Source organism: Protopterus annectens, chromosome 11.part0, assembly GCF_019279795.1.
Source record: "Protopterus annectens isolate FY-2018-M chromosome 11.part0, PAN1.0, whole genome shotgun sequence".
Lineage (NCBI taxonomy): Eukaryota > Metazoa > Chordata > Ceratodontiformes > Protopteridae > Protopterus > Protopterus annectens.
This window is the reverse complement of record NC_056745.1, coordinates 412,154,836-412,169,066: the sequence shown is the minus strand read 5'-3', so window position 1 is coordinate 412,169,066 and position 14,231 is coordinate 412,154,836. Positions and strand designations below refer to the sequence as shown.

Below are 14,231 nucleotides of genomic sequence, written 5' to 3'. Positions count from 1 at the left end.
CACACACACACACACACACACACACACACAGTATGTGCATGTATATATATATATATATATATATGGTTTACTATCAAATTGTCGATCCAAAATCGGCCCCATCCGACCCATGGTAGCATGGGTGTGGTGGTGTTGCGCCGTAATAATGTCGATCGTCGGAGTTTTTCGGGTTTCGTTCGCTATCGAAATGGTTTAACATTTAATAGTAAACCTATATATATATATATATATATATATATATATGTATATACATGTATTTGTGTGTGTATGTGAATTTTATTTCAACAGCAGTAAAATGCCATTAATAAAACTTCAGTAAACCCACATTCTTCATTTATTTGGACATATGTATTGCCTTCTCGACAATGATTTGTGTCTCTGGAACAAAGGCAAAATAATTTTTGACTGTGATGAAGGTTACCAAGAAGTAATGCTTTAGTCATACTGTGACATAATGTCCTTAACAATCTATCGGCATTACCAGCTCCATCCTTCATAGTAAACAGGTATTTAGCTAGTTAGTTACATTATTAGGTTTTGTTAACCGGGTATGTGTATTACCCACAACATCTTTTTCAAGTAATACAAGCAGATTCTCCAAAGAAAGGTATCATGGTGTATGATAATGTTTACAGTTAACTGTGAAAGTTCAAGCATGGTAGCCTTAGAAATAATTTAAGCCCTCATTCCATTGCACAAACTTCAGCCCTTACTTTGATAACAAGAAGAAAAATGTACTGCATTTCCCCATATATCTATATAGCTATATATCTATGTCCATATCTATACATATTTGTGAGATCCATTGAAGTATCACAATGTTGAAAGCAAAAAACACACAACTGAACACCTTCAGATGGTGCTAAAAATTAAAACCTTATTTTTTTCAGCTCTGATGTTTGTATTATGTTTGTATTCAACCTATTTGCTCAGGCTGTGCAACTAATATGATTCAGATGCACACAGATATTATTTTCCAAAATAAATTATACGTTTAGTTTAGTTTGGCACCATCAAATTCAAATCTGCTCAAGCATTCTACTTCACTTGAAATAGCTTACTGTGTTTAAGGTCTGAGAAAGGGGTGACAAAATGTTTTAATATATTCCAGCAGTATAAGCCTTACCAGGATCCTGAAAAGAATGAAGACCTTTATTGGCCATACAGGTTAATGGGTAGCCTTCATAATCAGTGAAAATGCTGGACCCCCATTCTTGGTTGCAATTTATTGTGAATGGTAACAAACACGTTTAAGTTTATTGCTGTGTAGATTTACATAAATGTGAAGCAGATGTATTTTCTTTGATATGCTGTGCTCATTGCAGTATTCATTGCACAGCTGCATCTTACTGACTACAGAATGTCTTGTACATATCCTTGGTTGCTATTTCAAGACAAGAACAATCTAAAAATAAATGTATACCAATACTCATGCACAGAACGTGTGCATGCACACACACACACACACACACACACACACACACACACACACACACACACACACATTTTTCATACTCTCTCTCTCTCTATATATATATATATAGAGAGAGAGAGAGAGAGATGGATGTTTTTCATATGTTTGAACTGTCAGGTGTTAAATGTAAAAAAGGACTGGCAAAAGAGATCGAATATGTAAAGATTTTAAATTGCCAGTCTTTTCATGCGTGAGATGACAGTATAGCAGGGATTATCATTTGCCCTTTCTCCACCATAGTGCAATCTCAAAGTTGGTATATTTAAGTAGCAGGGGGTGTTAGGATACAGAGGGACTTGTACCCTGCAAAAAAGTTTGTAGTTTTCATATATATATATATTTTTTTTTTTACTTTTTTCGAGTACTAGAGTTTGAACTTACTTTTTTCAAGTATTGTGTACTTGATCTTTTATGGGTTTGGTCGGGTGATATAGACATATTCACATTCACACACACACACACATGTATATAAATATAGATATGTATACTACCATCTGCGAAGACAAAAGAGGCAGGACATGTATGTGTGTCTATATATATGTATGTATATGTATATAGATATATATATATATATATATATATATATATATATATATATATTTATTTTTTTATACATATATGCATACATACATACATACCCCCATGTAAACCTTGGCTGTATATGAATGTCACTGCTGAAGTGATACCCCCATCTCCAAGTGAAAAGTCAGAAAAAGGCATTGTGAATGTATATATATATATATATATATATATATATATATATATATATATATATATATATATATATATATCTTCCATCAGCCATAATTCTCCATATTAACCCTGACATGGCCTCTTTCTAAGTCCATGATTCAAGGTCTTCATTTCAGCTCTTTAGACTGTTCCTTCACTGAGGACCTACCTTATTGAATTTAACTTTCCTGGCTACTCTCTTTTATAGTGATTGGCTAATTGCTTAAGAGATTCACTGCAAGAATATTCCCATGTTCCACATTGCCAAGCTTTTAAACACATACAAACTGTTAATACACTCAACACAACTTTTTACAGCTAGGTTCAACATGTTATAATATACCCCCCCCTCACACACACACACATGTGTGTGTGTGTGTGTGTGTGTGTGTGTGTGTGTGTGTGTGTGTGTGTGTGTGTGTGTGTGTGTGTGTGTGTGTGTGTATACATTCACTATATCAAAAAAGGAAACATTTCTTTTCACAACGTACTACCCATAACCCATCCACATTCCATTCAAATGTGTATGAATACTGGTAGTGTTATGAGAATGGCTTTTTTAAGTTACTATGCACATTAGGGTTAGGGTTGGCATGCATTACAAAGGTGGGCAGGGGGTCTTCACCCCACTCTCACTACAGCATAATAATATGTGATAACCCTAAAACCCTAACCTTAATATGCATCTTAGCTTAAAAAAAGTTTTTCCAGTAACACTACCATTACACAAAACAGCTTAGACACTCATCACACACAGACACACAGACACACAGACACACACACACACACACACACACACACACACACACACACACACACACACACACACACATACACTAAATCCATCCTCTATATCCTCTAAATATAAATATATATATATATATATATATATATATATATATATATATATATATATATGGGTCTACTTTAGAAAATCGAAATACCACTTACCCAACTTTTAAATCACCAAGACAAAAGCACCAAAAATCCACTTAAAAAAACACGTACATCACCGACAAAAAACTTCAGGTAAGTAACCATTTGGCCTCAATACAACAAAACACAAAAACTTAACCACATGAAACCCACACACCCCCAATTAAAAAAAACAACTCCGAGTTCGAACTACAGTGTGGAAAGGGGCAAAGCTCACCATGGTGGCTAAGTGGTTACTTACCTGTAGTTTTTTGTTGGTGATGTAAGTGTTCATTTAAATGTTTTTTCGGTGCTTTTGCCTCTGCGATTTAAAAGTTGGGTAAGTGGTATTCCAATTATCTAAAGTAGATCCATGTGTGTGTATATATATATATATATATATATATATATATATATATATATATATATATATATATAGTTGTTCTTCTTCTTTCGGCTTTTCCTGGTTAGGGGTCGCCACAGCAGAACTCTGGTCCACTAATGATTGGCAGTAGATTTTTATGGTACCAAGGTGCCAGCTCGACGCCCAATCTTCAACGAAGGCATGCCCATTTACACATATCTTCAAATGCCACTCGGCTGCGGAGAGGACATGCAGACTCCACACAGAAGGTGCTCCACCCGAGAATCGAACAGGAGAACCTCTTGCTGTGACACCACTACAGCTTCATATATATATATATATATATATATATATACACACAGACACACACACATGCACACACACACATACACACATGGGAATGGCAATTACATTGTAAAAATTATATTTTGAGAAGCAAAACACATATAAATAACTGAGCATGCAATACACCAACTGATGTTACATTGAAAGCACAGGAGCATCTGTACCTACTGTATTGGCCAGATCAGCATGCCATGAACTAATAACACACTCACAATTATAGCTGTCATCATTCTTAGCTTACTTTAGTGAGGGTCCATAGACAGACAAACAGACAGATGTGCACACACACACACACACACACACACTGACACACACACACACACACACACACACACACACACACACACACACACACACACACACACACACACACACACACACACACACACACACACACACCTCATAGTATATGTATATTCTCACAGACCACAAACACCACATTCCAATTGCTATGATTGACATGACACAGTTTAACCATGCACTAGATTGAAAAATAACTTTATCAGACCTATGAATTAATGCAATCTAAGCAAATTGCTCATCTGGAAAAGACCAAAAAATTTCCAAGAAGATTAAAGGTTTTAAATCCTTCAGCTACCCCAAAAGATAAGCACGCCTCTTCTGGTACTCAGTAGTCTACAGGCTGCTGAGAAGTGACCTGTGTCTCACTTTTCAAACCAAGAAAGATTCGATCTTATTTGAACTCCTATCTACACCAACAAATAAACAAGACTTACTGGGGGGATAGCTTCCGAATTCAACATATTTCTAGCCTATAGAATAAATTACTACTACTGTTCAAACAAAGTACTTCTTTGGCTTCCTGTAAAGCTAATCTTCACGACTGATTGTATGGACACATATTTACACAAGGGTATCATATATGGCTCTACTCAGTTTGGGAGGGAAGCACTATTAAGTGCTTGAAAAGAATGGCTAGAATTTTTAAGTTTGTCTGCTTAAAGGTATATATTGCTAGGCATCCTGTGGTCCTGTGATTGCTTGCCTAGTGTTATCCTATGACCATTCAGCACTTAAACTGTACTTCATTCATACCTACTGGTGCCATATATAGATATAGATGTATGTGTATACATATATATATATATATATATATATATATATATATATATATATATATATATATATATAAGCAGCTTACATATCAATGCCTTTTTGTCATAAAAACTATTTTAGTGTAAGGAGCTAAAAGTGAAAGGTTGACTTTGCCAGCATTAACATCATCTGTGGTCTAATAGAAAAATGAATACTTGAAATGTTGTTTGAAATATTAGCCCTCTAAATTTCGACTACCAACACAATAAAGAAAAAAAGACCAAAACTCCTGGAGAATAGTGAATCTCAAAAGTTATTTGTCTACTTTAAATGTCTTCTTTGCAGGAGATCAAGCCTCCCTGTACCTCCACATCCCCTTGAAATAATATATATACCAAATCTGAGATCACCATACCTTGGAGAAAAGGGAATATTCCATAAAACTGTCATGTCGGACTTAGTATATCTAAGTCCATTTTTTCAGCATTTCATTCTCTTTGTTTCAGGACTCACTAGCAGGTCCCAACATTTCAAATGGTTACACTTTTAACATCTCAAGTGCTAAATAAAATAAATTCACACAAAACTCTCTGGTTCAAGTCTACCACCAGTCAGTAAAGCATTAAATATTCATCTGATATGTGTTCCTTGAAAGAAAATGTCTTTCTTTTCTTCATCTCATACCCTGGCTCTCTTTGTCTTTCTTCATACTCCAGACTTCTGTGGATCTTCTTGGGTTCACACTCTGATTTTGATTATTCAAACCGTGTGTGTGTGTGTGTGTGTGTGTGTGTGTGTGTGTGTGTGTGTACACACACACACACACACACACACACACACACACACACACAGTTTGCTTAATTATCAACACTTCTTTGCTCTCTTTAAATGGGCAGCTGCCCCCTCCATATGCATAAGTGACACCCAGTACAGTAATACAGTACATTACAGCAGAATTTCACATTAATACAATGCATTAGAACACACTTCCGACAGCCCTCTACAGAAGTGTGTAGTGCAAAGCACCACTCTGTGTTATGATATACATCTCCATTTCAGCTGGAAGCACTTAAAAGCACATTCCAACAACAACATGGTTCGCTAGTACCTACAGATAGCAATGCCTTGAAGGCTTTACTAGAACTTTTTGTACCTGATGATACCTTGTTTTACCTCTTACATTTCTGTTGCTGTTTGTTCATGACCTACAGATGCACTGTACCTGAATCAACAGTATGTAAATATATCAGCATGCATCTGAAAGTGCAGTTTTTTGGAGTTGTCTCAATTTCAGTATTTTTTACTTTATAAATTTATTTATTGTTTTTGCCTTATTTCCTTAAAGATGGGGTTTATCCCTCAAAAGGCACTTTTGCAATGGGCTTTATCAGGTTTTTGAAGCAATAAGTAAATTTATTTAATGCTGTACTCTATTGCTTTCATTTTTTATATGGCATGCATTTTTGCTATGATGCACCGTGTCTTTGCATTCAAACTGTATGTTGCACCTTTGGCCATTTTTTAGTAACTTTTAATGCATGTGTAAACAAGTATTTACTGTGTACTGCATGCGTATTTTCACTAACATAAAAACACAACAGTTTAAAAGAAGAAAGAAGTATGTCATGAATACTTAGAATGGGTTTGACTGATTCTTTATGCAACAAACAGAAGTACAGGAAACTCTTCTTCTGCATCTGAGGTATTTAAGCTTCTGGTTTCAATATTTTATATTCACATTCAAAATATAGTTTTTTTTATTGATACCTGTCAAAGCCAGATTTGAGGAGCCTTGTTTTCAATGGTTATTCATTCATTCTGCCATTACCAACTTAAACCAGTTCAGGGTTGCAGAGAAACTGTTTCTGGATGGGGTGTCAGCCTATCTCAGGATACTCACAAACAGTCACTTACACATCTCATAAAAACCTTCAGGCAGTTTGGATAATCAGTATTCATCTACAGCCTATATCTGGGATGTGGAATGAAACCAGAGCACCTAGTAAAAATCTATGCAGTCACAAAGGAGATGAAAAGGCTGCACAAAAGGCAACCCAGGCAAGAGCTAAACAATCTGAGGAAGCAATACTATAATCAATGTACTGTGTACAGGCTGATTTACTATTTTCATAAAGTTCATTTTAATACCTCAGATGAACAGTTTAAGAGTTTTAAAATACATTTCAGTCTAAACTTTTTATGCATTTCAAAATATGTTTTTCACGAAAATACACATATAGGAAAGATGTATTTTTAACAAAAAGTAACCATAGACTTTAACCCTGTAATTCTTGCTCAAATTTTAATTTTCGTTTTCACTTGGAATGTGGTTTGCAGACAACAGACTGGGAACCTTCAATTTCCCTTCGGCCACCAAATGAAGCTACCTCATCGACGCCAGTACAGTACTGGCAACATCATCCTGAGAAACTCATCTTCCAGTCTTGTGATTATGAAGCTTATGTAAGTACAGTGCTACTCTTTTTTTTTCTTTCTGGCTGATTCTAGAAAAGGGATAAAAAAGGGAGAGTCTGAGTATAAACATGATGGCTGTTGTTGCATGTTGCCAATATGCAGAGAGCTCAAGCACTAATATTTTGATTTTATCAATTCAATATAGAATACTGTTTTCTATTTCTTTGCCTCTGTCTCTGTCTCTCTCTCTCTCTCACTATCTTTGTCTCTGTCATTTTATAAAACATAAGATGCAGTCTGAAAATACCCATAGTAAGACATTTAAGAATATTTTGCAGAATACTATTGTAATATTGTAACTTGAAAGCTAACATGACCCACTAGGTGCTGATGAATAGGTTAATATGACAAAATCGAGGGTCATACTGATAAACCAAAGATGTTCAACATTAGATCACTGTTGAAGTATTCTAAGCTATTAGGATTAGATCCTGTTAAGGGTATAATCAACCAGGTAGCATTCCAAAGCTTAAGGTCATCTCCCCCATGCTGTAACTGCCAGGAGCATGAGGGGAGCTCCTTGTTAAAATTCTAATGAAACGCCAAAAATCTCAGAGCTCTCTTATTACCTAAGCTCCCTCCTTCTTTGAGCTCTGTGGTATAGATAGTCAACTAGAGATCTTTGAAACAGGGCAGATAATTGTCCACACCACAGGGAAAACCTTCCACTACTTTAATGTTACTACTGCTTTTTCTGTAAAATGTATTTTTAGCTAAGAAATACTGTTTTAGGGACTGTTGTATCTTGTCAAAGGAGTTTTACTCAGAAATGCTTGTGTGAACAAACTGTGTGAAAACTGTTATTTGATTTGTACTGTTAATGTAATGTAGTATGTATTAGGGGCAGGACATGGAGCTTTTGATGGACTAACAGTGATTTTACCTCAAAACCACCTTTTTTCTTCAGCTAAGCTTTGTCAGATCCTTACCAATCTCTTCAGATGTTCTTCGTGTTTCACTGTTGCAGTCATTACATTTAGGTTATCTGCTTGCAGGTAGCCCTCAGTCGGCCTGATTAACAAAGTCTTGGGTCCTGCGTCGGTTGTTGTCCCTTCTTTCATGATGTCAGGTCGTCAGGGGTATAAAACATGTAGCCGATGCCATTACATCAGTCTTTCTTGCTGTGTGGTGCCCAAAGCAGAAAGAGTTCGCAAGTGCCGGTCGGCCGACTCCTGAAATTTTCGTTTTCAAGTTTCAGAACCGAAGTCTTCATCTAAAGCTAAGTACCCCATTGGGGAAACTTTTTCTTGCTCCTCCCCAATGTCAGGAAAAGTTAATAATTGCATTACTTGTGGAAAGCAAATACCTCATAAAGATTTTCATTCATACTGTATTCCTTGCCTAGGCCCTGACCACAACGTACCTTACTGTCGGTTTTGCGCTTTATTTAATCAGCGCACTATCCGTCATTGGTATATTTTCGCCTCTAAATATTTCGGTTCTTGGTTTAATTATCCAGAAATGTTGTCGGATAACCATCCGACTACCGGGATTCCAAAAAAATGCAAGGATAAAGACAGAGACAGGCCACCGAGGTCCAAAACTGCCGATGACGCTTCTCCTAAGCCAGTCGCCAGTTTGTCGGTACTCAGTGAGGTGCTTTCGCAGCCCCTGATACCCGCTACTTCTGATTCACAGGCCTCTACTGAGACCCATTTGGAGTCCAGTATGCCGCGAGATGCTTCGACTATGGAACCCACGGATGTCTCTACCTTGGATGGGTCCGGAGCCGCTGTGCAGGCATCGGCTTCTGAGGGTGTATTCAGGCCTACAGACTTGCAATTAAACCAATGCCTCCTTCTTCACTTAGGCCTAAATTTCGAACCATGCCTAAAAAAACGACGCCCAGGCCACATGCTCAGGCCTCTATGCCTAAAAAACAAATAATAAGAATGGCTGAAGATCTAATTACTCTGATCAGGGGTATCCACCCCCCCCCCTCTTCTAAGAGGCTTAGAACTGAAGTTGTTTCTGAATCTTCTGACCAGGATTCTGTTTTTTCTGATTCTTCTGATGATCTGGATTTGTCCTTATCTACTTATGAGGATTCTGATGCAGAGGACTCTATTCCGTCTGCCTCCCCTCCAGAGGATTCTTCTTTTGGTGAAACCTTACATACTTTAAGGGAGCATTTCCACTGTGAAAGCCAGGATTTTTCTGATTCAAAAAAGAAGCTCAGGGATTTCTTTCTCCTGTCTCCGCATAGGCCTTTAGCTATTCCTCCTGTACTAGACATTGCTGATGATGCTTTTTCAAAATCTAGTTTGGCCCCTGATTCCTTGTCTCCTGCTCCCAGAGAACCTGACAGATACTACAGGGTCCCTGAGTCACACAAGTTCCTTTTTAAAAATCCTATTGTGGATCCAGAGATGATTTCTCAGGGGCCCAAGGGCATTAAGGCTTCTACTGCTAAAAATCCTACCCCTTCTGATAGAGTCTAGGGCACTGGATGGATGGGGTAAGAAGGTTTACACTTCTGCAACCTTAGGCATTAGGGCTTTAAACTGTCAGTTTCATATGTTAAAGTATCAGCAACATGTTATTGGATTGCTTAAACAGAAAATGATGTTGATTCCTGACTGTGTGGATAATAAAGAATTACAGGATTGAATGCATTCTGCTGAACATGTTGGAAAACATACTTTGCAATGTGGTTTTGATTCATTAGAGGCCTCTTGCAGGGCTACTGTTACTGGGTCTGTGCTCAGAAGGCATGCTTGGCTTAAGGAGCAATCTTTACCTGATTATGTTAAAGCTAAATTGTTGTATCTTCTTCTTTCGGCTTTTCCCGGTTAGGGGTCGCCACAGCGGATCACCTGTCCGCTCATGATTGGCAGTGGAGTTTTACAGTGTCAAGTTGCCAGCCCGGCGCCCAACCTTCCACAGAAGGCGCACACACTCATGCCTAGGGCCAATTTAGAGTGTTCAATCCACCTACAGCATGTCTTTGGGATGTGGGAGGAAACCGAAGCACCCAGAGGAAACCCACGCAACCACAGGGAGGACATGCAGATTCCGCACAGAAAGCACCCCAGCCGAGAATCGAACCGGAGAACCTCTTGCTGTGAGGCGACAATGCTAACTACTGCACCACTGTGTAAATTGTTGGATGCTCCCTTAAATTAGGACCACCTGTTTGACAACAAGGCTGAGGAAGTTCTTAGAAAGATGGAAGATAAAGCTAAATCTATGCAAACTGTTGAAGATTTCTTACAAGTTCAGCATCCTAGATTTAGTAAGCACTGGCCCTCTAAAAATTGGTCCTTTCCAGCCCCTTCCAGGTCTTCTCAAGCCAAACCCAGACACAGCAGAAACCCCATGTTTCAGTCCCAGGGGACATACAGGACTAAGCAGTGGGGGCCTCCACTTCCAAATCTGGAAGTAATAAGACCCCCCCATGGTAAACTGTCTCAATGACTTCCTTTTAAAATTTCCAAGCACTTATCAACTGACTGCCCCTTTGGGGGGAAAGATTGCTTTTCATGCAAAGAACTGGGAGCTCATTACCCAGGACAAATGGGTTTTAAATATAGTGTCCCAGGGATACAGATTTCACTTCCACATGTTGCCAACACCAAACAGGTGGCCGGACCTACCCCCAAATCTCTCTTAAGCATGGTGGCTATTCAGTTGGTACCAGAAGAGGAAAAGGGACAAGGTTTCTACTCGAGACTTTTCCTGGTACCCAGAAAAGACAATTCATGGTGTCTTATCCTTTTTGGAGATTCCAAAATTCAAGATGCTGACGCTTCACCAGTTGCTTCCTATGCTATGCAAAGACACCTGGTTGGCAACACTAGATTTAAAAGAAGCATAACTGCACATCCCAATCAGGGAATCTTGCAGAAGATACCTTCACTTCAAAGCAGGCTACACACACTATCAGTTCTCTGTACTGCCCTTTGGCTTATCTATTGCACCCAGGGTATTCACAAAGTGCCTAGCTCCAGTTATTGCATTTTGCAGGCAAAGAAATATTCAAATATACCTATACCTGGACGATTGTCTAATTCAGGCAGAAAGCCAGGACATACTTTTGAATCATCTGGCCTTTGTTCAAAGGGTTCTAACCTGTCTGGGTTACACAATAAATGAAAAGAAATCGCACCTGGTACCCTGTCAACAAATTATATTCCTGGGAACAAGCTTGAATACAACTTCCCAGATGGCTTACCTCACGACAGAGAAACAAATTCATTTGACAACCTACTTCAAACAAGTGGCAACAAAAACCTTGCTATCTGCAAGACAAATACTGCAAGCCTTGGGGTTCATGGCCTCCTGCATTCTTCTAATTCCATATGCAAGGCTACATATGAGGAAACTACAGTGGTATATAAAAAGCCTATGGTGTCAACATTCTCAGGATCTAGAAGCAATGATCCCTATCATACCTTGCCTATGCCTAGAGTTCATTTGGTGGGCAGAGGCCTGCCACCAAAACAAGGGACTACCTTTCACACCACCCCCTGCCACCCAAACCCTAACAACAGACACATCAGACTATGCATGGGGGGGCTCACCTGGCAGGGAAGTGCATTCAGGGCAGATGAATCCCAAGTCAAATGCACCTGCATATCAATCAAAAAGAAATGTTAGCTGTACAGAATGCTGTGACAGCCTTCAAGGCCCACATTCTTCCAGGACAACTAATGGTAAAGATGGACGACACCACTGTTGTGTGGTACATAAACAAGCAGGGGGGTACACATTTACCCCCTCTGCAGACTAGCCATGGCATTGTGGAACACAGCCTTGAGCTACTAAGTGCACCTTCAAGCTCAATTCCTGCCAGGAAAATTAAATACACTGGCAGATGGACTAAGCAGAAACCTCATGGACCCACACGAGTGGAAACTGGAACCAAGGATTTTCAACATGTTGACAAGCAAATGGGGAAGCCCAGATATAGACCTATTTGCCTCTCCCCAGAACTACCAATTGGACAAATTTTGCACAAGGACTCCCCACAAACAAGCCTGGAAAGTGGATGCTCTGTCCTTCAGTTGGAAAAAACTATCAGTCTATGCCTTCCCCCCTCTGCTTCTGTTCTCCAAAGTACTACTAAAAATCAAATAGGACAAACCAAGGATGATTTTGATTGATCCAGACTGGCCACACTAACACTGGTACCCCCTCCTGCGCAGTGTGTCACGGCTATCCCCATGGCACCTGCCTCAGACTCCTTCCCTGTTGTCCCAGCAGGTGAACCAGATTCTGCACCCTCAGCTTCTAACACTGAACCTTGCAGCCTGGCTAATTACCTAATCTCTCCTTTACCATCCCTCAGTAAACCTGTGATGGATATCATTTTAGAGGCAAGGAGGCCTAGTACTATAGATCTTTTTGCTGAAAAATGGAAAAGATTCTGTGCCTGGAGCCAATCTCAAGGGATGAGCATAGCAGCACCCAATTTACCTCAGATTTTACAATACTTAACTGAGATGCTTCACAAGGGCCTGTCTTTTTCCTCCATTAAAATCCACGCCTCAGCCATTTCAGCTCATTATAACACAGAACCTCCCTTCTTCTCTCATCCACTGCTCAAGTAGTTCCTCAGAGGGGCCAAAAAATTTGAGACCACCCAGGAGAGCTCCAACCCCAGCCTGGGACCTTAACTTTGTTTTGGAGAAACTCACTCTACCTCCTTTCGAGCCAGCTGCTACTGCAGACTTAAAATGTCTTTCTTGGAAAACAGCTTTCCTTTTAGTAATCAGTTCAGCTAGAAGGGTATCTGAATTACAGGCCCTTATGGCAGATAAGCCTTTCATTATCTTTCATGCAGACAGGGTGTCCCTCAGAACCAATCCATCCTTCATGCCCAAGGTGGTATCCAGTGTGGCTCTTAATCAGTCCATTCATTTGCCAACCTTCTTTCCCAATCCACAGAACAAAGGGGAATGGATACTGCATTCCTTAGATGTGCACAGACAGCTTAGATTCTACTTGGACAGGACTAAACCTCAAAGTAAATCTGAACAACTACTGGTGACATTTGCTGCAGGGGCAGAGGGGAAGGCTATTTCAAAGCAAACCATTTATAAATGGCTAGGCCATTGCATTAATTTCTGCTATAAGCACCATGGAAAACCTATCCCCCGGGTGATCAAACCTCACTCCACCAGGGCTGCATCTACCTCTACAGCCTTTCTCAGAGGCGTACCTACCAAGGACATCCTAGAAGATGCTACCTGGAGTTCTGTACATACCTTCACCAAGCATTATCATTTGCCAGTTTTCTCTAAATCTAGATCTGGCTTTGCCACTGCAGTCTTGCAGGGCCTTATAGCTGGTCCTAATGCTATTTAAATTCCTCCTCCCAACCATAGCTTTGCGAATCTACCCAAATGTAATGACTGCAACAGTGAAACACGAAGAACATAGTACAGTTGTGTACACTTACCATAAATGTAGATGTTCAAGTGTATTCACTGTTGCAGACCTGGTTACCCTCCCTCCAGCCCCCTAACTTTTTTTGGTTATACCTCTACTTTCCTTTACTATGCTTAAAAGCTTTTTGGTGTATTTCTTTTTTGTTGGAGGTATATCATTGCACTTTTATATTTAATTGCTTCCCATTAGCGGGGCACCTGACATCTGGGGCAAGAAAAACTGATGTAATGGCATTGGCTGCATGTTCTATACCCCTGACGACTTGACATCATGGAAGAAGGGACAGCAACCGACGCACGACCCAAGACTTTGTTAATCAGGCTGACTGAGGGCTACCTGCAAGCAGATAACCCAAATGTAATGACTGCAACAGTTAATACAGTCGAACATCTACATTTATGGTAAGTATACACAACTGTACTTTCTTCCTTATCCTGTCCACAATTAGAAGAAGCTTACTAGGGAGTATTTGGGTGT

The 14,231-nt window shown here is 39.4% G+C and overlaps 1 protein-coding gene across 9 annotated transcripts in view; it reads left to right on the top strand.

Annotated features, from left to right (window-relative positions):
• The window catches only part of ANKS1B (ankyrin repeat and sterile alpha motif domain containing 1B), a 6,771,497-nt gene that overhangs the window by 6,087,293 nt on the left and 669,973 nt on the right, over nucleotides 1–14,231 (top strand). For all 9 annotated transcript variants that reach the window (XM_044087908.1, XM_044087910.1, XM_044087909.1 and 6 more), the window contains one exon: nucleotides 7,224–7,349. In XM_044087908.1, coding sequence (XP_043943843.1) covers nucleotides 7,224–7,349 — 126 coding nt within the window. The remainder of the gene's footprint in view (nucleotides 1–7,223; nucleotides 7,350–14,231) is intronic.